Genomic DNA, 27,482 nt, shown 5'->3' with positions numbered 1-27,482 from the left:
TCTACATTTGGGCAATGGACCCAGAAGGATCCAGAGGAAATAGTGAGGCTGGTGACCTTGGATGGCTCTCCCTTACTTAAATGCAATTCACTTGCTTGTCAAGGTCATAGGCAAGTTATTCAAGTGCAATGGAGATGCTTCTCAAAAGGTGAGAGCACTGGCCTACATGGGTCAATGTAATGAAGGCCCTTCCCACTCTAAGTTTCCAAGATTTTGTAGAGTAGCAAGGATGCTTTGCATATGTGTAAGATACTTGATGGATTGTATTTGTTTTTGAAACCCTGGTGAGAATCTCTACCTTGAAATGAAGATCCTAGACACACCTCACTTTTGATTTCAAAGGATTTATACATCTACCCTCTGATTATCTCTTCCCACCAGTCTTGCATAGGATCCTCTTTATTATCCACAGTTTCTAGCTGAGCAGACGATGTTGTAGAAATTGTGTTGCTTTTTGGATCTTTCCCCAGGCTTTCATAGTTAGAATCAGAACTAAGATCTCAAGTCAGGTCTTCTGATTCTTAGACATCAACCTGAATAACTCTAATGATGTGCTTTAAATAAGCATATTAATAAAAGAAAATAACTATCATTTACATTTTCATAAAACTTTAAAGTTTACAGAATGCTTTTCTCAGAATGGTTCATAAATGCAAGTGTTGTTATCCATTCCCATCCCATAGGTGAAGAAACTTAGGTGTAAGGGGCCTTTAAATGGGCTGCACCACAGCGCATCATTGAGGCCCGAAAGTAATTTCTGTGGATATTAGGACTGCCCTTGGGCGGGATCCTGGCCATATTGAGATAGCTTCTTAATGGGTGACTCTCTCGCTGATTGGCTGTGTGTGTGACCTCACAGGCCCTATGTAAGCCCACTGCAGGCAGCAATCGCTCTCTTTAACCTGGCGTTCTTCCCCTTGGCTTCCTAGCCTGGGTGGCCAAGCCAAGATGGATAGCCAAAAGAGGTAAGGGTTTTGGTAGTGAACACGTGGGTCTTCTGACCAGGTGTTCACTCGGGAACCAACAAGTCAGGGCATCAGTTAGGGCATTATGTGAGTAGGTATAATAAAGGCTTTTAAGATTACACGTGGTTGTTCTTGAGTGCGCTACCGGTTATTAAACTATAGATTCAAGAGATTGTGGCCAGAGACCTTAGAAGGCCTCAGAGGAGGCGAGCCGGGTAGAGTTCACACTGCAAAGGACAGTGGTCAAAGGTACTCTGGTGGGTCTAGGACGGACTAGTAATTGTAACTGCCAGGAGAGCACGTTACACTTAGGTTCCTTGAAACACAAGGAACATGGCATATTAATGGAACACCGGGACATTTTTATTGTCAAACATCAAGGGTAGCAAGGGAAGACTTATAACAACATACTATATGCTTCAGTGTCAAATGACTATATAGAGGGTACAGGGATTTTGGGTATTGGGAGAGAAAATTGCCCACTTGATCAAGCCCTTTTCCACCTTATTTTCAAGCTGATTTGCAGCACTGCTAGGGGAATGATAGAGGCTGAAAGGAACCCTTTCACAACAAATCTACAAGTGCCTTGACAAACTGGCTGAGTTGGATTCACAGGATGATTTCGAAAGAGACAGACTAGACTTTCTACCTAGGGTGTAAGAGTTGAATGGAAGTTTGAGAGTCAGCAGGGTGATGTCAGAGAGGCCAGGAGAGACTTACATGAACTGGTGCTAAGTGAAATGAGCAGAACCAGAAGATGATAGGACACGGCAGCAACAAGATTGTACGATGATCAATTCTGATGGACATGGGTGGCTTTTTTCAACAATGAGGTGATTCAGGCCTGAGCCAATGATCTGTGATGATGAGAGTCATCTGCACCCAGAGACAGGACTGTGGGAACTAAGTGTGGACCACAACATAGCATTTTAACACTTTTGGTTAGGATTTGCTTGTATTTTATTTTCTATCCCATTTAAAAAATTTTTTTTATTTCATTTGTCTTTTGCATTAAGATCATTGTATAAATGTGAATGCCTATATTGGAATGAACACGTGTTTAACCATGTTTAGCATATATTGGATTGCACACCATGTAGGTAAGGGAGTGAGGAGAAGTTGGGAATAATTGGACATGGTTTTTCAAGGGTCCATGTTGAAAAACTTTTCCTTGCATATGTTTTAAAAATAAAAAAAAATCAATAAAAAGTAAATAGGGGTTTGCCCAAAAGATTTGAATGGAGGTCAAGAGTCTTAGGAAAGATAGAGATGAGAAAAAGGAGGAAGATGTCAATTTTGCTACCTTATCAGTAATGAAAGACAAATTATCTATAATGGACTTGAACCAGAAAAAGACATGAAAGCTTTTTTTTTTTTTAATTTACAAAAAGGTTTACAAAGAAGCATATCCAATTCCCTTTACCCATGAATGACAGATGCAAATACATTTTTTCTTTATTAATGGACAGTCAGATAAAGACAAGAAATTTAAATGTTTAGTGTACAGAAATATTTTTAATCTTTGGTAAAATACACTCTAGGGCAGGGGTCCTCAAAGTACGGCCCACTGGCCAGATGCAGTGGGCTGAGGACCTTTATGCAGCCCTCTGGATTTTTGGCAAATGGGCTGAGAGGCTGAACCAGAGTGTGAGGTTTTGTTTTTACTACAGTCCGGCCCTCCAACAGTCTGAGGGTCAGTGAACTGGGCCCCTATTTAAAAAGTTTGAGGACCACTGCTCTTAGGTGGAAGATGACAAAATGATTTAATGAGAATCTGTGGGAAACCCAATTCAGGCAAAGTGGCTTTGGTTGAGTAAACAACATAACCAAGCATCCTGTGGGCACGGGTAAACAACGTAACCAAGCATCCTGTGGGTAATGGATAGAACAGAAAAAATGGTTCCATTTGATGTCATCACTACCTCACAATCTATGACTGGGATAAAAGGCCAGGAGTCTCAGCAACCGTGCTCTGTGCGGGAGAGACAGTGAGAGAGAAAGAGCGAGCGAGAGTGAGAGCGAGAGCAAGAGCGAGAGAGCGCCAGAGCCAGAGACAGGGAGAGAAAGCGATAGAGGTGGGAGGAGAGGAGAGGAGAGGAGAGGAGTGTAGAAAAGAGCAGAGGAGAGGAGAGGAGAGGAGAGGAGAGGAGAGGAGAGGAGAGGAGAGGAGAGGAGAGGAGAGGAGAGGAGAGGAGAGGAGAGGAGATCAGAGGAGAGGAGAGGAGATCAGAGGAGAGGAGAGGAGAGGAGAGGAGAGGAGGGAGAGGGGAGGGGAGGGGAGGGGAGGGATAGGGTGGGGGGAGGATTGGAGAATTTGAGGGGAGGGGATTTTAAGAGAGGATTAAAGAGGGAGGGGGGAAGGGAGAGGGGTAGTAGATATAAAGATATAGAGATAGAGAAGTTATATAAAGAACATAGAGAAGATAGAGATAGCTATAGAAAGTTAGAGATAGATATAGAGAAGATAGAGATAGATACATAGAAGATAGAGATAGCTATAGAAAGTTAGAGATAGATATAGAGAAGATAGATATAGATATAGGGAAAAGATAGTGATAGCTATAGAAAATATAGTGATAGAGAATTTTTTTTTACTTTGTTTTTTTCTTTTAGTGATAGAGAATTTAGAGAGAGATAGTGATAGTGATAGTGATAGTGACAGATAGTGATAGTGATAGATAGTGATAGTGATAGTGATAGTGATAGTGATAGTGATAGTGATAGACAGTGATAGTGATAGTGATAGTGATAGTGATAGTGATAGTGATAGCTAGAGTGATAGAGATAGAGAAGATAGAGATAGATATAGAGAAGATAGAAATAGATCTATAGAGAGAAGATAGAGATAGAGAAAAAAGATTGAGATAGTAAGGGAGGGAGTGAGTGTGAGGCGGAGACAGAGACAGAGAGAGTTAGAGAGGGCAAGGTAGGAGTGTGTGTGTGTTCCTGTTTGTGTTTGTGTTTTGTGTTTGTTTGTGTTTGTGTTTTGTGTGTGTTCGTGTTTGTGTTTTGTGTGTGTTCGTTGCCCAACCTGATATTTTACCAGCTAAGGGGGCTGTCTTGTTTTTCTTATCTCCGAGGAGCTCTTACAGGTAAGAGGCTCTATGATGCAGACTATTCTGGGGATGGGGAAAGCTGAATATGTGTAGGAAGAGGAATGAGGAAGTTTGTATTTTGGGGGGAGGTGTGTAATTTTGTGGGAAGATACTGTTCTAGAGATCAGTGTGAGAGACCTTCCTTGTGTCAGCAATAGGAAATGGACAAGAAGCTTGTTCCTCTGTCCTCAAGGTCCTCAATACAAGGGAGATCTGTAGCCTCCTAGGAGATAACTCAAATTATCTGAGACTCACCTACAAAGGAAATGGCATTTTGTTGTTGTCCTGAAGAGGCTCCTCTGTTCTTGAGTACAAGAAAGACATGGACCTAGGAGTCAGGATGACTTGAGTTTCAAATTCAGTCTCAGACAGGGTTGAGAGTCCCTGAGGCAAACCGTTTGCCCTTTTTGCCTCCATTTCCTCACAGGGTTGATCTAAGGATCAAATGAGATGGTAAACTGGCAAAGGCTGTCCAGTAAAAAAGACAGAAGAGAGGTATTTCCTCTCTCACTCTGCCCCTGATGTGACCCCGAGACTGCCTCCAGGTCCTCTTTCCATCCTTTGGGGGATCAAGCTTAAGCCTGAAACACTGGGGGATTCCCTTAGCCAGAGAGGAGGTGGGACAGAGCAGTATCAAAGTTCTTCAACTTTTTCTGACAAGCTACTGGAGCCTCCTCCATCTTTCTCCAAAGCATATTTTAAAGTCACAAAACAAATTCTTTGTAATCTCAAAATGTATATCTATCCCATTTTTTTTTTTAATTGGAGAGGGTGGACCCGGTTGTTCATTGTACTGTAGGTATCCAATGTAAGTATGGAAAATCCCTTTCTCCCTGTACTCGGGTAGACAATCTTTCATTACTTCTTAGTGACCTGCAGTGCTTCAAGGCACTGAAAGTGTTAAGAAAGGTGGAAGCAGGGTACAAGTGTAGTTTAGGACTTTCCAGCCTCTATTTCTGCCCTGTCTGATCCACATTGTGGCCCTTAGGGCTTGTGGATTTGAGAACGGAAATAGGAGAGAACTCTTCTGGGCAAGAACAAACAGGGATAAGAGCCAGTGGACTGTAAGCCTGACAGGCACATGGGATGATGTGAAATCACAAAATATTGTAATTATTCTCAGAAATTGTGTGCTTTGAGCACCTGATAGAAGGTACCCACCCACCACAGCAAACAGATGAACTTGATAGATTCTTCTTTATACTGACAGACACTCTGCCTACAAGGTTTCAACTTTTATTTGTATTGTGATACAATGGAGTTTCTCACTTGCTGCCTTTGGATTTCTTTTAATGAGGAGGAGACCCAAAAGAAGGGATGGAGAAAGGAAGAAACAAGGATGGGACCGTAGGAATGGATCCTTTTTATCAACTGTGTTGAGTCTGGCTCTGCAGTTAAAACCTAAGAAGACAATGAAAGGCAACAGCGGGGCTGTGCCCAATGAGCTCTTAGAACCTTCTTGGACGGCTTGCTGCTCCTTTAGCTGGGAAGATGGGGTAGTTATTGGAAGCAAAGCTGAGTATTTATTGATTGACAATTTTTTTTCCCCCTCAGGGAATCTTTGCCCTTCAAGATGGTGAAAAAAAAGGGAGCACTTCCCCATGGTGAGAATCAATTAACAAACATATAGTAATACTTCTTCTTCTATCAGTCACTGTATTAAATGAGGAAGATACTCCAAACATTAATTGAAAGAGGGAGGATCAAAAGTACATCAACTAGAATATGCCTGATAGAGAGTATAGAAAAAGAACGTCCGAAGGCATATCCGGAAGGGAACAATGAGGCTATCAGAAGAGCTTAGGAGACAGGTGGACAGGATGACCAGCTTGTTGGCTATGGGAGTGAAGAAAAGAAAACATATGCGGGAAAATGTTGTTGAGTAAGGAATGAAAAGATGCCTCAGTCAATAGATGCTATGTGGGCTAAGCAAAGGGAAGAGTGGTGGATGACACCTGGGTGACAGAAAAGGCAATTTCAGAAGAGGGCAGAGGGTGTGGGACAAAGAACAGATCCTGTTTTGGACACGTTGAGGTTCTGGTGCAATTGGGCATGCAGGTCAAAATGTCCAACAGATAGTACATGTGAGTTGGAGAAGAAAGTTCAAGATAGAGACTGCAGCAGGATCAGCATACTTGGTAGTGTTTTCAGCTTTACCTGTTTCCATTGCTTCAGAGGAGGATGATATTTGTAACTCGTTAGGACTTTGCCAGGATTCTGGCAATTAGAAGGAGTAAATATCGCCAGAGAATAAGAGGTGGGAAGTGAAGAGGAAAGGATAATACCTTTTCTTTAAAAAGGAGTGAGATGGGAACTACTAGGAAAAGGGAAAGGAAGAGGGCGAATAGGGCAAATTAACTTCCATATGAAAAAGAGTCAAGTAAAAGCTTTTCCAGTGGAGGGGAAGAGGGGGATAAGAGGTTGGTTGAGTGAACCTGTTCTCACCAGTATTGCTCCAAATAGGAAACACCATACATACTGAATAAGGATATGCAACTCTAATCTTAGCCTGCAGGAAAATAGGAGGTTAATACAAAATGGGAAGTGAGGGGTGATAAAAGAACAGGCCATTTGGGAGGAGTCAGTGATCAGTAGCAAAACACTTTTGAGGAGATACAGAGTGAAAGAGAATAAATGGGAGGGGGAATACAATTAGCCATAGTCAATGTAAAAACAATTTTTAAAACAAGTTTCTGATGGAATATCATTGTTCACTGGAAAATGATGAGCAGAATGTTCATAGGGGGAAAATACCCTGCAAAGTCCTCCATGAACACAGTGAAACATGCCATATATAAAATGATAGCAACATTTTGCAGTGATCAGTATAAAATGATTTTGTTATTCTCAGTAACACAATCATACATAACTACTCTGAAGGAGTTATAGTAAAAAAGAAAAATCTTAACCATTCACAGAAAAGGAATGATTATATCTGAATACAGATTGAAGCATTCTTTATTTACCTGTTATCTCTCTATTTTTCACTTCATTTTCCTTAAGGCTTTTTATTTTTTTTCACTAAGATGGGAGATCTATGTTTTTTTCTCAAATTTTATGGAAATCTTTTACAAAATTTTAAATGTACTTTGTTAATTGTGGGTGAGAATCAAGGAAAGAACCTGGACAGCAAACATTTTTAAAAACAAATAAGAATATTTTGAATGGAAATTGGGCAAAATATTAAATAAATTTAATAAAAAGAAAAAAATGCATTCACTTTTGAACTTTGGGACTTACAAGAGTAATTAATTTTACACTTCAATTAGTAAAACTAGACTGAATGGGAATGTGAGAAACAGTGCAGAGAATTTAAAAGCCAAGAGGGAAGAATAAGTAGAGGCCACAGTCAATAAACATTCCTTATCTACTGTGCACTAAGCTCCATAGTAAGCACTGGGTATATATAAAGAAAGGCTCAAAGTGGGTCCTGGCCTGGAGGAACTTCCAGTCTAAGGAGGTGACTCCACACAAACAACTCTGTTCAAATAATGGGGTTGCCACAAAAATTGGAAGTAAGGAAATTGTCTCTTGGGCTTCCTCCAAGTATGCCATGAAGAAGAGCATGTTGCTAAGGGTCCAGTTGCCCTCCAAAGACCAGGAATCACCCTTGGGAGATCATAATCCCTGTGCTGCTGCAATCTTTCCCACTCACAATCTCTTTCCTGATTCCTTCCCCTTTGCTCATATGGTCCCTCCTTCATTCACAGACTTGAGCCAGGACGAGAAAAAGAGCATACTCAAGAGGGCAAAATCGCTGTTATTCCGAGGTCCCCCTCACCGCAGTGCACCCTCATCCCAAAAAAATGGGCAAGAGCCGGACCTAGAGGGCCAGGACGACCGTATTCCTGCCACATCAAAAATGGAGGGAAAGGACATTGTGGCCACAACCTCGTTTAGTTCGAGGTTCACCTTTCCTCCTATACCCACCCCTCCTGGTTCTCCCAAGAGGCTTCCAAAAGCCACCCGGGCCTGTCCTGGCCAAGCAGCAGGTGCAATTCCAAAGAGGAAATCCAAAGTGTATTCCATGCTGGCTACAGAATGTGAGAACACATCTTCTGAAACTGAGCCTGAACTCTCCTCAGAAGATGATGCTCCACAGCAAGAAGAGAACTCAGTGTGGGCCACCAAAGTCCTCGGTGCTCCTTGGAATAGAATAGGCAAAGAATGCCCGGAGCTTCCCACTGAATCCAAGAACTCTCCTGGAGCTCTCTCCCAATCTTCCTTCCAGTGGGCACAGGGAGATGGGCCTCTTCCCCAAGAAGACAGCACGGCCTGTCTCATCCAAGGAGTGAGTGTACTTCTTTGGAAGAGGACCAATAAAGTAGGCCTGGCTCCTCCCACTGAGTCTGAGACAACCCCCAGAGATCTCTGCAAACTGTCCTTCAGTTGCGGGCAGGGAAAAAGCCCTCCACCTCGACAAGTCAGCCCAGCCGGTACTTTGAAAGAAGTTAGAGCTCCTCGGAGGGGGGACAACAAAATAAGCCCGGCACGTCCTAAGGACCCCATGGTATCCTCCAGCGTTCTCTTGGAACCCTCCTTCAACTGGGCGCAGGGAGAAGGTCACTCATCTCAGGAAACCAGCCCAGTCTGGGGCATCCAAGGAGTTAGTGTTCTTAAGAAGTGCAAGATAGGACCTCTTTTGCTTGCCACGGAGTCAAAGACAGCCCCCAGAGCTCCCTCGGAAGCCTCCTGCAGTTGGGCCCAAGGACAATGTCAGCCACCCCAAGAAGCTGGCCCAGAATTTATTTCCAGACCCTGTCGTCTATGGAGAAAGATGAGTAAAAAATCCTCGGCTCAGCCCACGGAGTCAAAGACAGCTCCCAGACTTCCCCCGGAACCCTCCTGCAGTTGGGCCCAAGGACAATGTCAGCCACCCCAAGAAGCTGGCCCGGCATTTATTTCCAGACCCTGTCGTCTATGGAGAAAGATGAGTAAAGCAACCTCGGCTCTGCCCACTGAGCCAAAGACAGCCCCCAGACTTCCCTTGGAAGCCTCCTGCAGTTGGGCCCAAGGACAATGTCAGCCACCCAAAGAAGCTGGCCCAGCATTTATTTCCAGACCCTGTCGTCTATGGAGAAAGATGAGTAAAGCTTCCTCGGCTCTGCCAACTGACTCAAAGACAGCCCCCAGACTTCCCTTGGAAGCCTCCTGCAGTTGGGCCCAGGGACAATGTCATCCAGCACCCCAAGAACCCTGCCCAGCATCCACTTCCAAAGCCCAAAGTCTTTGCAAGAAGGCTGGCAAATTAACCTTGACCTCCCAAGCAAACCCTTCTCCAACTACAGAGCCCAAGCATTCTAGGGAGCACAAAAGTCAATTTTGGTCCTTTTTAAAATATTTCCGCCCTGCCAGAAACTAGGAAGGTCTTCTGAGCTCTCCCGATTTCCCGCCACAAATGGAACAAATTTGGAACTTAGGGACATTAAAATCAAAGACAGCATCACAGGGAATCCTTCATACACAACTCAAAAGACTGTGAACAAAATCATCAGGTTAGGGATGAAGCTCTCTAATGTGGCAACACTTCAGACAAAATCCACAGAAATAACAAATGGGACAAGCTCCAACCTCAACAGGAACCACAGACATTTTCATCTCCTAGACTCTCTTTTCAACTTGGGTCTGAGTCCTGGAGGCCTAAGTGAAGCTGGGCTGCCTAAGATGGCAGCCAGGTCCAGCTGTGCCACTGAGAACCTGAGAAGGTGGCCCTGGTGAGGATCCAGCTCCTGGCGGGTGCGGAGACAATGGATCTGGGATGCTGCTGGTAGTTGCAGGCGAGGGGAGCTCTTGCTTTGGGGCTGCTGGTCAGAATCTCGGGAGTTCCTGGGCAGAGGGCAACACTGAAGGGAAGCTTTAGGAACATTCTCACCACACATCAATTAAAGGAGCTTAGAGCTCATTCCTCCTTTTAAAACGCGCACCTGCAAAGAACCATCCCACCACTGAAATATATGATGGGAAAGGGGAAGACAAGGCATCATCTTCAGAAGAGGACATTTAAGGAAAAGAAAAGCTTTTACCCCAAAGACTAATGTGCAATTCCTGCACAACCAAAGAAACTATGTAGAACAATGTAACCTAAAATATTCCTTCCAAGAAAAACTAAAAGCATATTAAAAAAAAAAAAAAAAAAAAAAAAAAAAAAAAAAAAAAGGAAACCAACTTGCAAAGGAGGAAAGGAATCTCAAGATGGAAATAAATCTTTGAAAAATAAAGATTAGCAAACCATAGAAGGGAAGAATAACCAAGACATTTCAGTAGAGATTGTAAATATTGAAAACAAATTGAACAATGTGAAATATAACTTAAAAAGACAGATCTGGAGGATAGATTAGCAACAGAAAATTGATAAAAATGGACTACCTGAACATTTGGACCAAAAAGAGAACCTTAACACAGTAATGAAAGAGATAATTTGGCAATATTGTCCTGGAATGATAGGGCATGAGGAGAAAATGTCCAAATAGCTAAAAAAATCCCCCAATCACATCTCATGAAATTCATTGTGGAAAACACTCAGAATATTAATGCTAAATTTAGAAACCCATAACTCAAAGGGAAAATTTTTGAAGAAACAAAAAAAAATTCATATAAGTGGGAACCACAATTGGAATTGAACAAGACACATCAGCAGTCCCAGTAAAAGACTGAAAAGGTATCTCCTGAGTTCTGATTCTGAGAGGGGAGGGTGGAGAGAGGGCCAGGAGAAAGGAGAAAAAGGGACAGCATGGAGCATGGAGCAAGACCAACTTAGGGAAGGAAGGAAGACCAAAAGAAGGGAAAAAATTGAGATAGAAGGGGAGGAGGCAAAGGAGAGAAAGAAGAGGGAAGAAGAGAGAGCTTACTTTGGAAAGATTTCATATAGTATATTTAAAAATTATTTTTAATCTTGAAATGAGTACTTTTCCAAATGTAGAGAATTCAACATTCCATTTTGTCAAACTTTGTGATCCCAGCGTTTCTCCTTCGCTCCTTTAACCCCACTCTTCCCAAGACAGCAAGTGATCTAAGTGAAATAATTACAACTCTCATGTACTAAAGCACATTTCTCAGATTGTGGAAGACAAAAATCTAATTCTGGGGCAAAAAACCAGAACAAAGGAAAAAAATTAATTAGGAATCTGTGTGACCCCCTGACTCAGATGGGCTACTCTGGAGGCATCTCCAGATGCAAACAAAGCATGGATTCTATGCAAGGAGACGTCCCAGCACATAAAGGGAACAGCCCGGCATGGCATGAGGCCCCAGGCCAGAAAGAGGAGTCGGATTAAACAGGAAAAGATTTGGGTTCAGTGAATGGATAGAACCACTGACCAATGACCAGTAATGTCTCTTTCCTAGAACTCATGGGACTTCCTGAAACTTAGGCCTAAGGTCTGACCTTTTCTGCCCTACAATCCTCTGAGAATAAGAGTCATGTGATGTCCTGAAACTTGGGCCTAAAGTCCTAGAGCCTCTGAGAAACCTTCCCCTGGTCCCATTCAGTCTCTTTATTTCCTTCCTGCCTTTGAGGATCTTATATTTTATTGGGAGATTTGCAATATGTACATAGATAAGTGAATACAATCATTGATGGAAAGAGAATCTCTAAAAAGGGCAAGGGGAAGAGGAGAGAGAAATATCTATATCATGAAAATTGCATTTCTCTGGGATTAACGGTTCAAACCCCAGGTCAACCATCCTGGGTTATTGAAGATAGCTGGGGGACTTCCGGCCAAGATGGCGGCGTGGAGGCAGACAGCTGCTTGAGTTCTGCGGTTTCTCTCAGAACTTACTTCATGACAAGCCTCGGAGTTGATGCTTGACCGAGAAAGAAACCCACAAATAATCACCAACAGAAGACATCCTTGAAGTTCGCCAGAGGTCGTCTGTGTTTGCTCGGGGGAGGGTCAAACAGACTGGGCACAGACTGAGGGCAGGCAAGCCAGAGAGGGACAGGCAGCTCACACAACTCCAGTGTGGATACTCTATCTTGGCAGCAAGCCAGGAGAGTGAAGAGGGTGTAAACACCAGAGGTGAAGATTAAAACCCCCAGAAAGCTAGAGTCTCTTGGGACCCGGCCACCCCCAACCCCCACCTGGACTGACTCAGCGCATTCTCAGAGCCTCAGAGCCCAGACTCAGCACAGCCATGGATGTTCTGTTAGTGGCTCTCTGCTGCCCTCCCCCCCCAGTCTGTGGACAAAGCCCATTAATACCATCCAGCCCCATCCCCAACCAATTGTTGGGGACCAATTGTTTCTCTTGTCAATTTGTTTTCTTCGATTCCCGCTCTGACAAAATGAACAAAAAATTCAAAAGGGCTCCAACCATTGACAGCTGCTGTATGGAGAGAGAGCAGACTTCAAACACTGAGGAGACTAAAAGCTGATTGTCCCCAGAGGAATCCCCTAAGGGGGATATGAGCTGCTTCTCAATACAAAAGAATCTCATAGAGGACATCAAAAAGGCTCTCACAAGAGAGCTAGAAGAGAAATGGGAAGCTTGGCAAGAGAGCCTGGAGAAGTCATCCCAAGCATTTAAAGACAGAGTGCATAAAGAAATCAAATCATGGAGAAACAAAATTAGTGAATTGGAAAAGGTAAACAACTCCAAGGAAAACAGGATTAGTGAGCTGGAAAAGGTAAACAACTCCAAGGAAAACAGGACTAGTGAGCTAGAAAAAGAACACAGCTCTCTAAAAAATAAAATGGATAAAATGGGAAAAAAATTCCATAGAAGAAAAAAACTCAATTGGACAATTACAAAAAGATATAAAAAAGTGAGTGAAGAAAATACAGCATTGAAAATTAGACTTGAACAAGTAGAAATGAATGACTCAAGGAGAAACCAAGAAGTAGTCAAGCAAAACCAGAGAAATGAAACAATTGAAAAGAATGTCAAGTACCTTATTAGAAGAAAACAGACCTGGAAAACAGATCCAGGAGAGACACTTTGAGAATAATCGGACTCCCTGAAAAATGGGAGGAAAGAAAGAGCTTGGACACTATTTTCGAGGAAATTATCAAACAGAACTGCCCAGACGTTTTGCAAACAGAGGATAAAATAGACATTGAAAAAATTCATCGATCACCTACTGAAAGGGACCCTAAAGTCAAAAGGCCAAGAAATATAGTGGCCAAGTTCAAGGACCATCAGACAAAGGATAAAATACTGGAAGCTGCTAGAAAAAAGCAATTCAGATATGGAGGAGCCACAATAAGGATAACCCAGGATCTAGCAGCGTCCACATTAAAAGAACGAAGGGCCTGGAATATGATATTCCGAAAGGCTAAGGAACTTGGTATGCAGCCAAGAATAACTTACCCAGGGAAGAAGATGGACATTTAACAAAATAAATGAATTCCATCTATTCTTGATGAAATAAACCAGACCTACATAAAATGTTTGATCTTCGAATACAGAACTCAAGAGATTTCTAAAAAGGTAAAAAGAAATCTTGAGAACTATACTTCTGTTATAAAAATATGTAAAGAACATATGTATAATTTATCCTGGAAACTAGAGGTGGAAAGGAAATTATATCATAAAAAAGTGTCAAGTGATGGTACTACATACATCTCATGAAGAGGCAAAGGTAACTTATTATATCTGAGAGAAAGAAAGGAGGGAGATGAACATAATGTGTATCAATAGACATATTCGATTTATGGTGAAACTTCTTCCACATCATTGAAAAGTGAGAGGGAAGGAGTAAGCTAAGGGGAAGGGAATACAGAAATTGTGAGGAAAAGGGGTAAAATAAGGGAAGTAACTTTAAGGTGGGGAGAGATACTAAAAAGGGAGGGATGTGAAAAGCAAAAGGTGTTCACAAGTTTAATACTGGGTAGAGGGGTAAGAGGGAAGGAAAGGAGAAAAGCATAAGCAGGGCTTAACAGGATGGCAAGCAAGATAGAATTAGTCATTCTAACCATAGATGTGAATGGGGTAAACTCACTCATAAAGAGGTAGCAGTTAGCAGATGGGATCAAAAGTCAGAATCCTACTATATGTTGTTTACAGGAAACACACCTGAAACAGGTTTATACATTCAAACTAAAAGTAAAAGAGTGGAGCAGAATCTATTATGCTTCAGGCAAAGCCAAAAAAGCAGGGGTAGCCATCCTCATCTCAGATCAAGCAAAAAAACAAATTGATCTAATTAAAAGAGATAAGGAAGGGCATTATATCCTACTAAAGGGTAGCATCAATAATGAAGCAGTATCAATATTAAACATATACCCACCAAGTGGTGCAGCATCTAAATTCTTAAAAGAGAAATTAAGAGAGCTGCAAGAAGAAATAGACAGCAAAACTATAAGAGTGGGAGATCTCAACCTTGCACTCTCAGAATTAGATAAATCAAACCACAAAATAAATAAGAAGTCAAAGAGGTAAATAGAATACTAGAAAAGTTTGATATGATAGATCTTTGGCGAAAGCTAAATGGAGACAGAAAGGAGTATACTTTCTTCTCAGCAGTTCATGGAACCTATACAAAAATTGACCATATACTAGGACATGAAAACCTTAAAATCAAATGCAGTAAGGCAGAAATGGTAAATGCATCCTTTTCAGACCACAATGCAATTAAAATTACATTTAATAAAAAGCCAGGTGAAAATAGACCAAAGAATAATTGGAAACTAAATAATCTTATACTAAAGAATGATTGGGTAAAACAGCAAATCATAGACATAATTAATAACTTCACCCAAGAAAATGACAATAATGAGACATCATACCAAAATGTGTGGGATACCACCAAAGCAGTAATAAGGAGAAGCTTTATATCTATACAAGCCTACTTGCATAAAATAGAGAAAAAGAGGGCCAACGAATTGGGCTTACAACTAAAATTGCTAGAAAAGGAACAAATTAAAAACCCCCAGACAAACACAAAACTTGAAATTCTAAAATTAAAAGGTGAGATTAAAGGTAAAAAAAAGAAATAAACTATTGATTAATAAAACTAAGAGTTGGTTCTAGGAAAAAACCAACAAAATAGACAAACCCTTAGTAAACCTGATTTAAAAAAGGAAAGAGAAAAAGCAAATTGTTAGTCTTGAAAATGAAAAGGGAGAACTCACCACTAAAGAAGAGGAAATTAGAACAATAGTTAGGAGCTACTTTGCTCAACTTTATGCCAATAAATTCAATAACTTAAATGAAATGGAAGAATACCTTCAAAAATATAGCTTGCCCAGATTAACAGAGGAAGAACTAAGTAGTCTAAATAGTCCCATCTCAGAAAAAGAAATAGAACAAGCTATTAACCAACTCCCTAAGAAAAAATCCCCAGGACCAGAAGGATTTACTTGTGAATTCTACCAAACATTTAAAGAACAACTAACTCCAATGCTATATTAACTCTTTGAAAAAATGGGGATTGAAGGAGTCCTACCAAATTCCTTTTATGACACAGACATGATACGATTCGATCTACCTAACTGAGAAAGAAAACTATAGACCAATTCCTTAGTGAATAGTGATGCTAAAATCTTAAATAAGATATTAGCAAAAAGACTTCAGAAAATCATCCCCAGGATGAGCCGAGAAAGAGATTCAAGAAATTAGAGTAGGAAATCAAACTATCACTCTTTGCAGATGACATGATGGTATACTTAGAGAACCCCAAAGACTCTGCTAAAAAGCTATTAGAAATAATTCAGAATTTTGGCAAAGTGGCAGGATACAAAATAAATCCACATAAATCCTCAGCATTTTTATATATCACCAACAAAATGCAACAGCAAGAGATACAAAGAGAAATTCCATTCCAAACAAAGGTTGAGAGTATAAAGTATTTGGGAATCCATCTACCAAAGAATAGTCAGGAATTATATGAGAAAAATTACAAAACACTTGCCACAAAAATAAAGTCAGATTTAAATCATTGGAAAGACATTCAGTGCTCTTGGATAGGCCGAGCGAATATAATAAAGATGACAATACTCCCCAAACCAATCTATTGATTTAGTGCTATACCAATCAGACTCCCAAGAAACTATTTTAATGACCTAGAAAAAATAACAAAATTCATATGGAAGAATAAAAGGTCGAGAATTGCAAGGGGACTAATGAAAAAAAAGTCAGAGGAAGGTGGTCTAAGTGTACCTGATCGAAAGCTATATTATATAGCAGCAGTCACCAAAACCATTTGGTATTGGCTAAGAAATAGACCGGTAGATCAGTGGAACAGATTAGATACAAAGAACAAAAAAGGGTACATCTATAGCAATCTAATCTTTGACAAACCCAAAGATGCCAACATTAGGGATAAAAATTCATTATTTGGGAAAAACTGTTGGGAACACTGGAAATTAGTATGGCAGAAATTAGATATGGATCCACACTTAACACCATATACCCAGATGAGATCAAAATGGGTCCATGATTTAGGCATAAAGAATGAGATCCTAAATAGATTAGAGAAACAGAAAATAGTCTACCTCTCAGACCTGTGGAGGAGGAAGGAATTTATGACCAGAGGAGAACTAGAGATCATTATTAATCACAAAATAGAAGATTTTGATTACATCAAACTAAAAAGTTTCTGTACAAACAATACTAATGCAAACAAGATTAGAAGGGAAGTAACAAATTGGGAAAATATTGTTAAAGGTAAAGGTTCTGACAAAGGTCTCATTTCCAAAATATATAGAGAACTGATCCTAATTCATAAGAAATCAAACCATTCTCCAATTGATAAATGGTCAAGGGATATGAACAGACAATTCTCAGATGATGAAATTGAAACTCTATCCACTCATATGAAAGAGTGTTCCAAATCACTACTGATCAGAGAAATGCAAATTAAGACAACTCTGAGATACCACTACATACCTGTCAGATTGGCTAAGATGACAGGAACAAACAATGATGACTGTTGGAGGGGCTGTGGGAAAACTGGAACACTGATGCATTGTTGGTGGAGTTGTGAAAGAATCCAGCCATTCTGGAGAGCAATTTGGAACTAGGCCCAAAAAGTTATCAAACTGTTCATCCCCTTTGACCCAGCATTGCTGTTATTGGGCTTGCTTATATCCCAAAGAAATACTAAAGAGCGGAAAGGGACCTGTATGTGCCAAAATGTTTGTGGCAGCTCTTTTTGTTGTAGCTAGAAACTGGAAGTTGAATGGATGTCCACCAATTGGAGAATGGTTGGGTAAATTATGGTATATGAAGGTTATGGAATATTATTGCTCTGTAGGAAATGACCAGCAGGAGGAATACAGAGAGGCTTGGAGAGACTTACATCAACTGAGTGAAATGAATAGAACCAGACTGCACACTTCAATGCTGTATGAAGATGTATTCTGATGGAAGTGGATATCTTCAACATAAAGAAGATCCAACTCACTTCCAGTTGATCAATGATGGACAGAAATAACTATACCCAGACAAGGAACACTGGGAAGTGAATGTAAATTGTTAGCACTACTGTCTATCTACCCAGGTTACTTATACCTTTGGAATGTGATACTTAATGTGCAACAAGAAAATGGTATTTACACACATATATTGTATCTAGGTTATATTGTAACACATGTAAAATGTATGGGATTGCCTGTCATCGGGGGGAGGGAATGGAGGGACGGGGGGGATAATTTGGAAAAAATGAATACAAGGGATAATGTTATTAAAAAAATTGCTCATGCATCTATACTGTGGAAAAAAATTCTAAATAAAAAAAAAAGAGTGATCTTCAGTTGGTGAAAGAAGCCATCTTTGTCTCAATTTTTACCTAATCCTAATGACACACTTTTTTCCAAGTCAAGAGGCAAAAAGCTCTATTATGTTGCCAAAAAGTGGGCAAAGTTAGAGCAAAACTCAAGCTCAATTCCTAATGAATCAGCTGGGGGATTTGCATTCTGGTTAAAAACTGTCTGTGGGGTCACAATAGCTCTAACAATGTAAGGAACTCAACAAGAGACCATTGCAACAAAGGCCCACTGAAAGAGAAAACAATCCTGTCAATGCCCCACTCCAGGTCAAACTGCCTGAGGAAAACAAAGCTTTCCTCCAAGGCCATCTCCAATCCTCTTGATCTACATTTGGGCAATGGACCCAGAAGGATCCAGAGGAAATAGTGAGGCTGGTGACCTTGGATGGCTCTCCCTTACTTAAATGCAATTCACTTGCTTGTCAAGGTCATAGGCAAGTTATTCAAGTGCAATGGAGATGCTTCTCAAAAGGTGAGAGCACTGGCCTACATGGGTCAATGTAATGAAGGCCCTTCCCACTCTAAGTTTCCAAGATTTTGTAGAGTAGCAAGGATGCTTTGCATATGTGTAAGATACTTGATGGATTGTATTTGTTTTTGAAACCCTGGTGAGAATCTCTACCTTGAAATGAAGATCCTAGACACACCTCACTTTTGATTTCAAAGGATTTATACATCTACCCTCTGATTATCTCTTCCCACCAGTCTTGCATAGGATCCTCTTTATTATCCACAGTTTCTAGCTGAGCAGACGATGTTGTAGAAATTGTGTTGCTTTTTGGATCTTTCCCCAGGCTTTCATAGTTAGAATCAGAACTAAGATCTCAAGTCAGGTCTTCTGATTCTTAGACATCAACCTGAATAACTCTAATGATGTGCTTTAAATAAGCATATTAATAAAAGAAAATAACTATCATTTACATTTTCATAAAACTTTAAAGTTTACAGAATGCTTTTCTCAGAATGGTTCATAAATGCAAGTGTTGTTATCCATTCCCATCCCATAGGTGAAGAAACTTAGGTGTAAGGGGCCTTTAAATGGGCTGCACCACAGCGCATCATTGAGGCCCGAAAGTAATTTCTGTGGATATTAGGACTGCCCTTGGGCGGGATCCTGGCCATATTGAGATAGCTTCTTAATGGGTGACTCTCTCGCTGATTGGCTGTGTGTGTGACCTCACAGGCCCTATGTAAGCCCACTGCAGGCAGCAATCGCTCTCTTTAACCTGGCGTTCTTCCCCTTGGCTTCCTAGCCTGGGTGGCCAAGCCAAGATGGATAGCCAAAAGAGGTAAGGGTTTTGGTAGTGAACACGTGGGTCTTCTGACCAGGTGTTCACTCGGGAACCAACAAGTCAGGGCATCAGTTAGGGCATTATGTGAGTAGGTATAATAAAGGCTTTTAAGATTACACGTGGTTGTTCTTGAGTGCGCTACCGGTTATTAAACTATAGATTCAAGAGATTGTGGCCAGAGACCTTAGAAGGCCTCAGAGGAGGCGAGCCGGGTAGAGTTCACACTGCAAAGGACAGTGGTCAAAGGTACTCTGGTGGGTCTAGGACGGACTAGTAATTGTAACTGCCAGGAGAGCACGTTACACTTAGGTTCCTTGAAACACAAGGAACATGGCATATTAATGGAACACCGGGACATTTTTATTGTCAAACATCAAGGGTAGCAAGGGAAGACTTATAACAACATACTATATGCTTCAGTGTCAAATGACTATATAGAGGGTACAGGGATTTTGGGTATTGGGAGAGAAAATTGCCCACTTGATCAAGCCCTTTTCCACCTTATTTTCAAGCTGATTTGCAGCACTGCTAGGGGAATGATAGAGGCTGAAAGGAACCCTTTCACAACAAATCTACAAGTGCCTTGACAAACTGGCTGAGTTGGATTCACAGGATGATTTCGAAAGAGACAGACTAGACTTTCTACCTAGGGTGTAAGAGTTGAATGGAAGTTTGAGAGTCAGCAGGGTGATGTCAGAGAGGCCAGGAGAGACTTACATGAACTGGTGCTAAGTGAAATGAGCAGAACCAGAAGATGATAGGACACGGCAGCAACAAGATTGTACGATGATCAATTCTGATGGACATGGGTGGCTTTTTTCAACAATGAGGTGATTCAGGCCTGAGCCAATGATCTGTGATGATGAGAGTCATCTGCACCCAGAGACAGGACTGTGGGAACTAAGTGTGGACCACAACATAGCATTTTAACACTTTTGGTTAGGATTTGCTTGTATTTTATTTTCTATCCCATTTAAAAAATTTTTTTTATTTCATTTGTCTTTTGCATTAAGATCATTGTATAAATGTGAATGCCTATATTGGAATGAACACGTGTTTAACCATGTTTAGCATATATTGGATTGCACACCATGTAGGTAAGGGAGTGAGGAGAAGTTGGGAATAATTGGACATGGTTTTTCAAGGGTCCATGTTGAAAAACTTTTCCTTGCATATGTTTTAAAAATAAAAAAAAATCAATAAAAAGTAAATAGGGGTTTGCCCAAAAGATTTGAATGGAGGTCAAGAGTCTTAGGAAAGATAGAGATGAGAAAAAGGAGGAAGATGTCAATTTTGCTACCTTATCAGTAATGAAAGACAAATTATCTATAATGGACTTGAACCAGAAAAAGACATGAAAGCTTTTTTTTTTTTTAATTTACAAAAAGGTTTACAAAGAAGCATATCCAATTCCCTTTACCCATGAATGACAGATGCAAATACATTTTTTCTTTATTAATGGACAGTCAGATAAAGACAAGAAATTTAAATGTTTAGTGTACAGAAATATTTTTAATCTTTGGTAAAATACACTCTAGGGCAGGGGTCCTCAAAGTACGGCCCACTGGCCAGATGCAGTGGGCTGAGGACCTTTATGCAGCCCTCTGGATTTTTGGCAAATGGGCTGAGAGGCTGAACCAGAGTGTGAGGTTTTGTTTTTACTACAGTCCGGCCCTCCAACAGTCTGAGGGTCAGTGAACTGGGCCCCTATTTAAAAAGTTTGAGGACCACTGCTCTTAGGTGGAAGATGACAAAATGATTTAATGAGAATCTGTGGGAAACCCAATTCAGGCAAAGTGGCTTTGGTTGAGTAAACAACATAACCAAGCATCCTGTGGGCACGGGTAAACAACGTAACCAAGCATCCTGTGGGTAATGGATAGAACAGAAAAAATGGTTCCATTTGATGTCATCACTACCTCACAATCTATGACTGGGATAAAAGGCCAGGAGTCTCAGCAACCGTGCTCTGTGCGGGAGAGACAGTGAGAGAGAAAGAGCGAGCGAGAGTGAGAGCGAGAGCAAGAGCGAGAGAGCGCCAGAGCCAGAGACAGGGAGAGAAAGCGATAGAGGTGGGAGGAGAGGAGAGGAGAGGAGAGGAGTGTAGAAAAGAGCAGAGGAGAGGAGAGGAGAGGAGAAGAGAGGAGAGGAGAGGAGAGGAGAGGAGAGGAGAGGAGAGGAGAGGAGAGGAGAGGAGAGGAGAGGAGAGGAGAGGAGAGGAGAGGAGATCAGAGGAGAGGAGAGGAGATCAGAGGAGAGGAGAGGAGATCAGAGGAGAGGAGAGGAGAGGAGAGGAGAGGAGGGAGAGGGGAGGGGAGGGGAGGGGAGGGATAGGGTGGGGGGAGGATTGGAGAATTTGAGGGGAGGGGATTTTAAGAGAGGATTAAAGAGGGAGGGGGGAAGGGAGAGGGGTAGTAGATATAAAGATATAGAGATAGAGAAGTTATATAAAGAACATAGAGAAGATAGAGATAGCTATAGAAAGTTAGAGATAGATATAGAGAAGATAGAGATAGATACATAGAAGATAGAGATAGCTATAGAAAGTTAGAGATAGATATAGAGAAGATAGATATAGATATAGGGAAAAGATAGTGATAGCTATAGAAAATATAGTGATAGAGAATTTTTTTTTACTTTGTTTTTTTCTTTTAGTGATAGAGAATTCAGAGAGAGATAGTGATAGTGATAGTGATAGTGACAGATAGTGATAGTGATAGATAGTGATAGTGATAGTGATAGTGATAGTGATAGTGATAGTGATAGTGATAGTGATAGACAGTGATAGTGATAGTGATAGTGATAGTGATAGTGATAGTGATAGCTAGAGTGATAGAGATAGAGAAGATAGAGATAGATATAGAGAAGATAGAAATAGATCTATAGAGAGAAGATAGAGATAGAGAAAAAAGATTGAGATAGTAAGGGAGGGAGTGAGTGTGAGGCGGAGACAGAGACAGAGAGAGTTAGAGAGGGCAAGGTAGGAGTGTGTGTGTGTTCCTGTTTGTGTTTGTGTTTTGTGTTTGTTTGTGTTTGTGTTTTGTGTGTGTTCGTGTTTGTGTTTTGTGTGTGTTCATTGCCCAACCTGATATTTTACCAGCTAAGGGGGCTGTCTTGTTTTTCTTATCTCCGAGGAGCTCTTACAGGTAAGAGGCTCTATGATGCAGACTATTCTGGGGATGGGGAAAGCTGAATATGTGTAGGAAGAGGAATGAGGAAGTTTGTATTTTGGGGGGAGGTGTGTAATTTTGTGGGAAGATACTGTTCTAGAGATCAGTGTGAGAGACCTTCCTTGTGTCAGCAATAGGAAATGGACAAGAAGCTTGTTCCTCTGTCCTCAAGGTCCTCAATACAAGGGAGATCTGTAGCCTCCTAGGAGATAACTCAAATTATCTGAGACTCACCTACAAAGGAAATGGCATTTTGTTGTTGTCCTGAAGAGGCTCCTCTGTTCTTGAGTACAAGAAAGACATGGACCTAGGAGTCAGGATGACTTGAGTTTCAAATTCAGTCTCAGACAGGGTTGAGAGTCCCTGAGGCAAACCGTTTGCCCTTTTTGCCTCCATTTCCTCACAGGGTTGATCTAAGGATCAAATGAGATGGTAAACTGGCAAAGGCTGTCCAGTAAAAAAGACAGAAGAGAGGTATTTCCTCTCTCACTCTGCCCCTGATGTGACCCCGAGACTGCCTCCAGGTCCTCTTTCCATCCTTTGGGGGATCAAGCTTAAGCCTGAAACACTGGGGGATTCCCTTAGCCAGAGAGGAGGTGGGACAGAGCAGTATCAAAGTTCTTCAACTTTTTCTGACAAGCTACTGGAGCCTCCTCCATCTTTCTCCAAAGCATATTTTAAAGTCACAAAACAAATTCTTTGTAATCTCAAAATGTATATCTATCCCATTTTTTTTTTTAATTGGAGAGGGTGGACCCGGTTGTTCATTGTACTGTAGGTATCCAATGTAAGTATGGAAAATCCCTTTCTCCCTGTACTCGGGTAGACAATCTTTCATTACTTCTTAGTGACCTGCAGTGCTTCAAGGCACTGAAAGTGTTAAGAAAGGTGGAAGCAGGGTACAAGTGTAGTTTAGGACTTTCCAGCCTCTATTTCTGCCCTGTCTGATCCACATTGTGGCCCTTAGGGCTTGTGGATTTGAGAACGGAAATAGGAGAGAACTCTTCTGGGCAAGAACAAACAGGGATAAGAGCCAGTGGACTGTAAGCCTGACAGGCACATGGGATGATGTGAAATCACAAAATATTGTAATTATTCTCAGAAATTGTGTGCTTTGAGCACCTGATAGAAGGTACCCACCCACCACAGCAAACAGATGAACTTGATAGATTCTTCTTTATACTGACAGACACTCTGCCTACAAGGTTTCAACTTTTATTTGTATTGTGATACAATGGAGTTTCTCACTTGCTGCCTTTGGATTTCTTTTAATGAGGAGGAGACCCAAAAGAAGGGATGGAGAAAGGAAGAAACAAGGATGGGACCGTAGGAATGGATCCTTTTTATCAACTGTGTTGAGTCTGGCTCTGCAGTTAAAACCTAAGAAGACAATGAAAGGCAACAGCGGGGCTGTGCCCAATGAGCTCTTAGAACCTTCTTGGACGGCTTGCTGCTCCTTTAGCTGGGAAGATGGGGTAGTTATTGGAAGCAAAGCTGAGTATTTATTGATTGACAATTTTTTTTCCCCCTCAGGGAATCTTTGCCCTTCAAGATGGTGAAAAAAAAGGGAGCACTTCCCCATGGTGAGAATCAATTAACAAACATATAGTAATACTTCTTCTTCTATCAGTCACTGTATTAAATGAGGAAGATACTCCAAACATTAATTGAAAGAGGGAGGATCAAAAGTACATCAACTAGAATATGCCTGATAGAGAGTATAGAAAAAGAACGTCCGAAGGCATATCCGGAAGGGAACAATGAGGCTATCAGAAGAGCTTAGGAGACAGGTGGACAGGATGACCAGCTTGTTGGCTATGGGAGTGAAGAAAAGAAAACATATGCGGGAAAATGTTGTTGAGTAAGGAATGAAAAGATGCCTCAGTCAATAGATGCTATGTGGGCTAAGCAAAGGGAAGAGTGGTGGATGACACCTGGGTGACAGAAAAGGCAATTTCAGAAGAGGGCAGAGGGTGTGGGACAAAGAACAGATCCTGTTTTGGACACGTTGAGGTTCTGGTGCAATTGGGCATGCAGGTCAAAATGTCCAACAGATAGTACATGTGAGTTGGAGAAGAAAGTTCAAGATAGAGACTGCAGCAGGATCAGCATACTTGGTAGTGTTTTCAGCTTTACCTGTTTCCATTGCTTCAGAGGAGGATGATATTTGTAACTCGTTAGGACTTTGCCAGGATTCTGGCAATTAGAAGGAGTAAATATCGCCAGAGAATAAGAGGTGGGAAGTGAAGAGGAAAGGATAATACCTTTTCTTTAAAAAGGAGTGAGATGGGAACTACTAGGAAAAGGGAAAGGAAGAGGGCGAATAGGGCAAATTAACTTCCATATGAAAAAGAGTCAAGTAAAAGCTTTTCCAGTGGAGGGGAAGAGGGGGATAAGAGGTTGGTTGAGTGAACCTGTTCTCACCAGTATTGCTCCAAATAGGAAACACCATACATACTGAATAAGGATATGCAACTCTAATCTTAGCCTGCAGGAAAATAGGAGGTTAATACAAAATGGGAAGTGAGGGGTGATAAAAGAACAGGCCATTTGGGAGGAGTCAGTGATCAGTAGCAAAACACTTTTGAGGAGATACAGAGTGAAAGAGAATAAATGGGAGGGGGAATACAATTAGCCATAGTCAATGTAAAAACAATTTTTAAAACAAGTTTCTGATGGAATATCATTGTTCACTGGAAAATGATGAGCAGAATGTTCATAGGGGGAAAATACCCTGCAAAGTCCTCCATGAACACAGTGAAACATGCCATATATAAAATGATAGCAACATTTTGCAGTGATCAGTATAAAATGATTTTGTTATTCTCAGTAACACAATCATACATAACTACTCTGAAGGAGTTATAGTAAAAAAGAAAAATCTTAACCATTCACAGAAAAGGAATGATTATATCTGAATACAGATTGAAGCATTCTTTATTTACCTGTTATCTCTCTATTTTTCACTTCATTTTCCTTAAGGCTTTTTATTTTTTTTCACTAAGATGGGAGATCTATGTTTTTTTCTCAAATTTTATGGAAATCTTTTACAAAATTTTAAATGTACTTTGTTAATTGTGGGTGAGAATCAAGGAAAGAACCTGGACAGCAAACATTTTTAAAAACAAATAAGAATATTTTGAATGGAAATTGGGCAAAATATTAAATAAATTTAATAAAAAGAAAAAAATGCATTCACTTTTGAACTTTGGGACTTACAAGAGTAATTAATTTTACACTTCAATTAGTAAAACTAGACTGAATGGGAATGTGAGAAACAGTGCAGAGAATTTAAAAGCCAAGAGGGAAGAATAAGTAGAGGCCACAGTCAATAAACATTCCTTATCTACTGTGCACTAAGCTCCATAGTAAGCACTGGGTATATATAAAGAAAGGCTCAAAGTGGGTCCTGGCCTGGAGGAACTTCCAGTCTAAGGAGGTGACTCCACACAAACAACTCTGTTCAAATAATGGGGTTGCCACAAAAATTGGAAGTAAGGAAATTGTCTCTTGGGCTTCCTCCAAGTATGCCATGAAGAAGAGCATGTTGCTAAGGGTCCAGTTGCCCTCCAAAGACCAGGAATCACCCTTGGGAGATCATAATCCCTGTGCTGCTGCAATCTTTCCCACTCACAATCTCTTTCCTGATTCCTTCCCCTTTGCTCATATGGTCCCTCCTTCATTCACAGACTTGAGCCAGGACGAGAAAAAGAGCATACTCAAGAGGGCAAAATCGCTGTTATTCCGAGGTCCCCCTCACCGCAGTGCACCCTCATCCCAAAAAAATGGGCAAGAGCCGGACCTAGAGGGCCAGGACGACCGTATTCCTGCCACATCAAAAATGGAGGGAAAGGACATTGTGGCCACAACCTCGTTTAGTTCGAGGTTCACCTTTCCTCCTATACCCACCCCTCCTGGTTCTCCCAAGAGGCTTCCAAAAGCCACCCGGGCCTGTCCTGGCCAAGCAGCAGGTGCAATTCCAAAGAGGAAATCCAAAGTGTATTCCATGCTGGCTACAGAATGTGAGAACACATCTTCTGAAACTGAGCCCGAACTCTCCTCAGAAGATGATGCTCCACAGCAAGAAGAGAACTCAGTGTGGGCCACCAAAGTCCTCGGTGCTCCTTGGAATAGAATAGGCAAAGAATGCCCGGAGCTTCCCACTGAATCCAAGAACTCTCCTGGAGCTCTCTCCCAATCTTCCTTCCAGTGGGCACAGGGAGATGGGCCTCTTCCCCAAGAAGACAGCACGGCCTGTCTCATCCAAGGAGTGAGTGTACTTCTTTGGAAGAGGACCAATAAAGTAGGCCTGGCTCCTCCCACTGAGTCTGAGACAACCCCCAGAGATCTCTGCAAACTGTCCTTCAGTTGCGGGCAGGGAAAAAGCCCTCCACCTCGACAAGTCAGCCCAGCCGGTACTTTGAAAGAAGTTAGAGCTCCTCGGAGGGGGGACAACAAAATAAGCCCGGCACGTCCTAAGGACCCCATGGTATCCTCCAGCGTTCTCTTGGAACCCTCCTTCAACTGGGCGCAGGGAGAAGGTCACTCATCTCAGGAAACCAGCCCAGTCTGGAGCATCCAAGGAGTTAGTGTTCTTAAGAAGTGCAAGATAGGACCTCTTTTGCTTGCCACGGAGTCAAAGACAGCCCCCAGAGCTCCCTCAGAAGCCTCCTGCAGTTGGGCCCAAGGACAATGTCAGCCACCCCAAGAAGCTGGCCCAGCATTTATTTCCAGACCCTGTCGTCTATGGAGAAAGATGAGTAAAAAATCCTCGGCTCAGCCCACTGAGTCAAAGACAGCTCCCAGACTTCCCCCGGAACCCTCCTGCAGTTGGGCCCAAGGACAATGTCAGCCACCCCAAGAAGCTGGCCCGGCATTTATTTCCAGACCCTGTCGTCTATGGAGAAAGATGAGTAAAGCAACCTCGGCTCTGCCCACTGAGCCAAAGACAGCCCCCAGACTTCCCCCGGAACCCTCCTGCAGTTGGGCCCAAGGACAATGTCAGCCACCCAAAGAAGCTGGCCCAGCATTTATTTCCAGACCCTGTCGTCTATGGAGAAAGATGAGTAAAGCTTCCTCGGCTCTGCCAACTGACTCAAAGACAGCCCCCAGACTTCCCTTGGAAGCCTCCTGCAGTTGGGCCCAGGGACAATGTCATCCAGCACCCCAAGAACCCTGCCCAGCATCCACTTCCAAAGCCCAAAGTCTTTGCAAGAAGGCTGGCAAATTAACCTTGACCTCCCAAGCAAACCC

General features: G+C 41.7%; 1 protein-coding gene across 1 annotated transcript in view; it reads left to right on the top strand.

Annotated features, from left to right (window-relative positions):
* LOC141550024 (uncharacterized) overlaps window positions 1–26,503 on the top strand; it is a 41,249-nt gene extending 14,746 nt beyond the window's left edge. The window contains exons 4-6 of the mRNA XM_074280188.1: window positions 7,771–8,199; window positions 25,919–26,327; window positions 26,440–26,503. Of these exons, the coding sequence (XP_074136289.1) occupies window positions 7,771–8,199; window positions 25,919–26,327; window positions 26,440–26,503 (902 nt within the window). The remainder of the gene's footprint in view (window positions 1–7,770; window positions 8,200–25,918; window positions 26,328–26,439) is intronic.
* The last annotated feature ends 979 nt before the right edge of the window (window positions 26,504–27,482 follow it).

Source organism: Sminthopsis crassicaudata, chromosome 1 (assembly GCF_048593235.1).
Source record: "Sminthopsis crassicaudata isolate SCR6 chromosome 1, ASM4859323v1, whole genome shotgun sequence".
NCBI classification, from domain to species: Eukaryota; Metazoa; Chordata; class Mammalia; order Dasyuromorphia; family Dasyuridae; genus Sminthopsis; species Sminthopsis crassicaudata.
The sequence above is the reverse complement of the archived record's forward strand: the minus strand, read 5'-3'. Positions and strand labels throughout refer to the sequence as shown.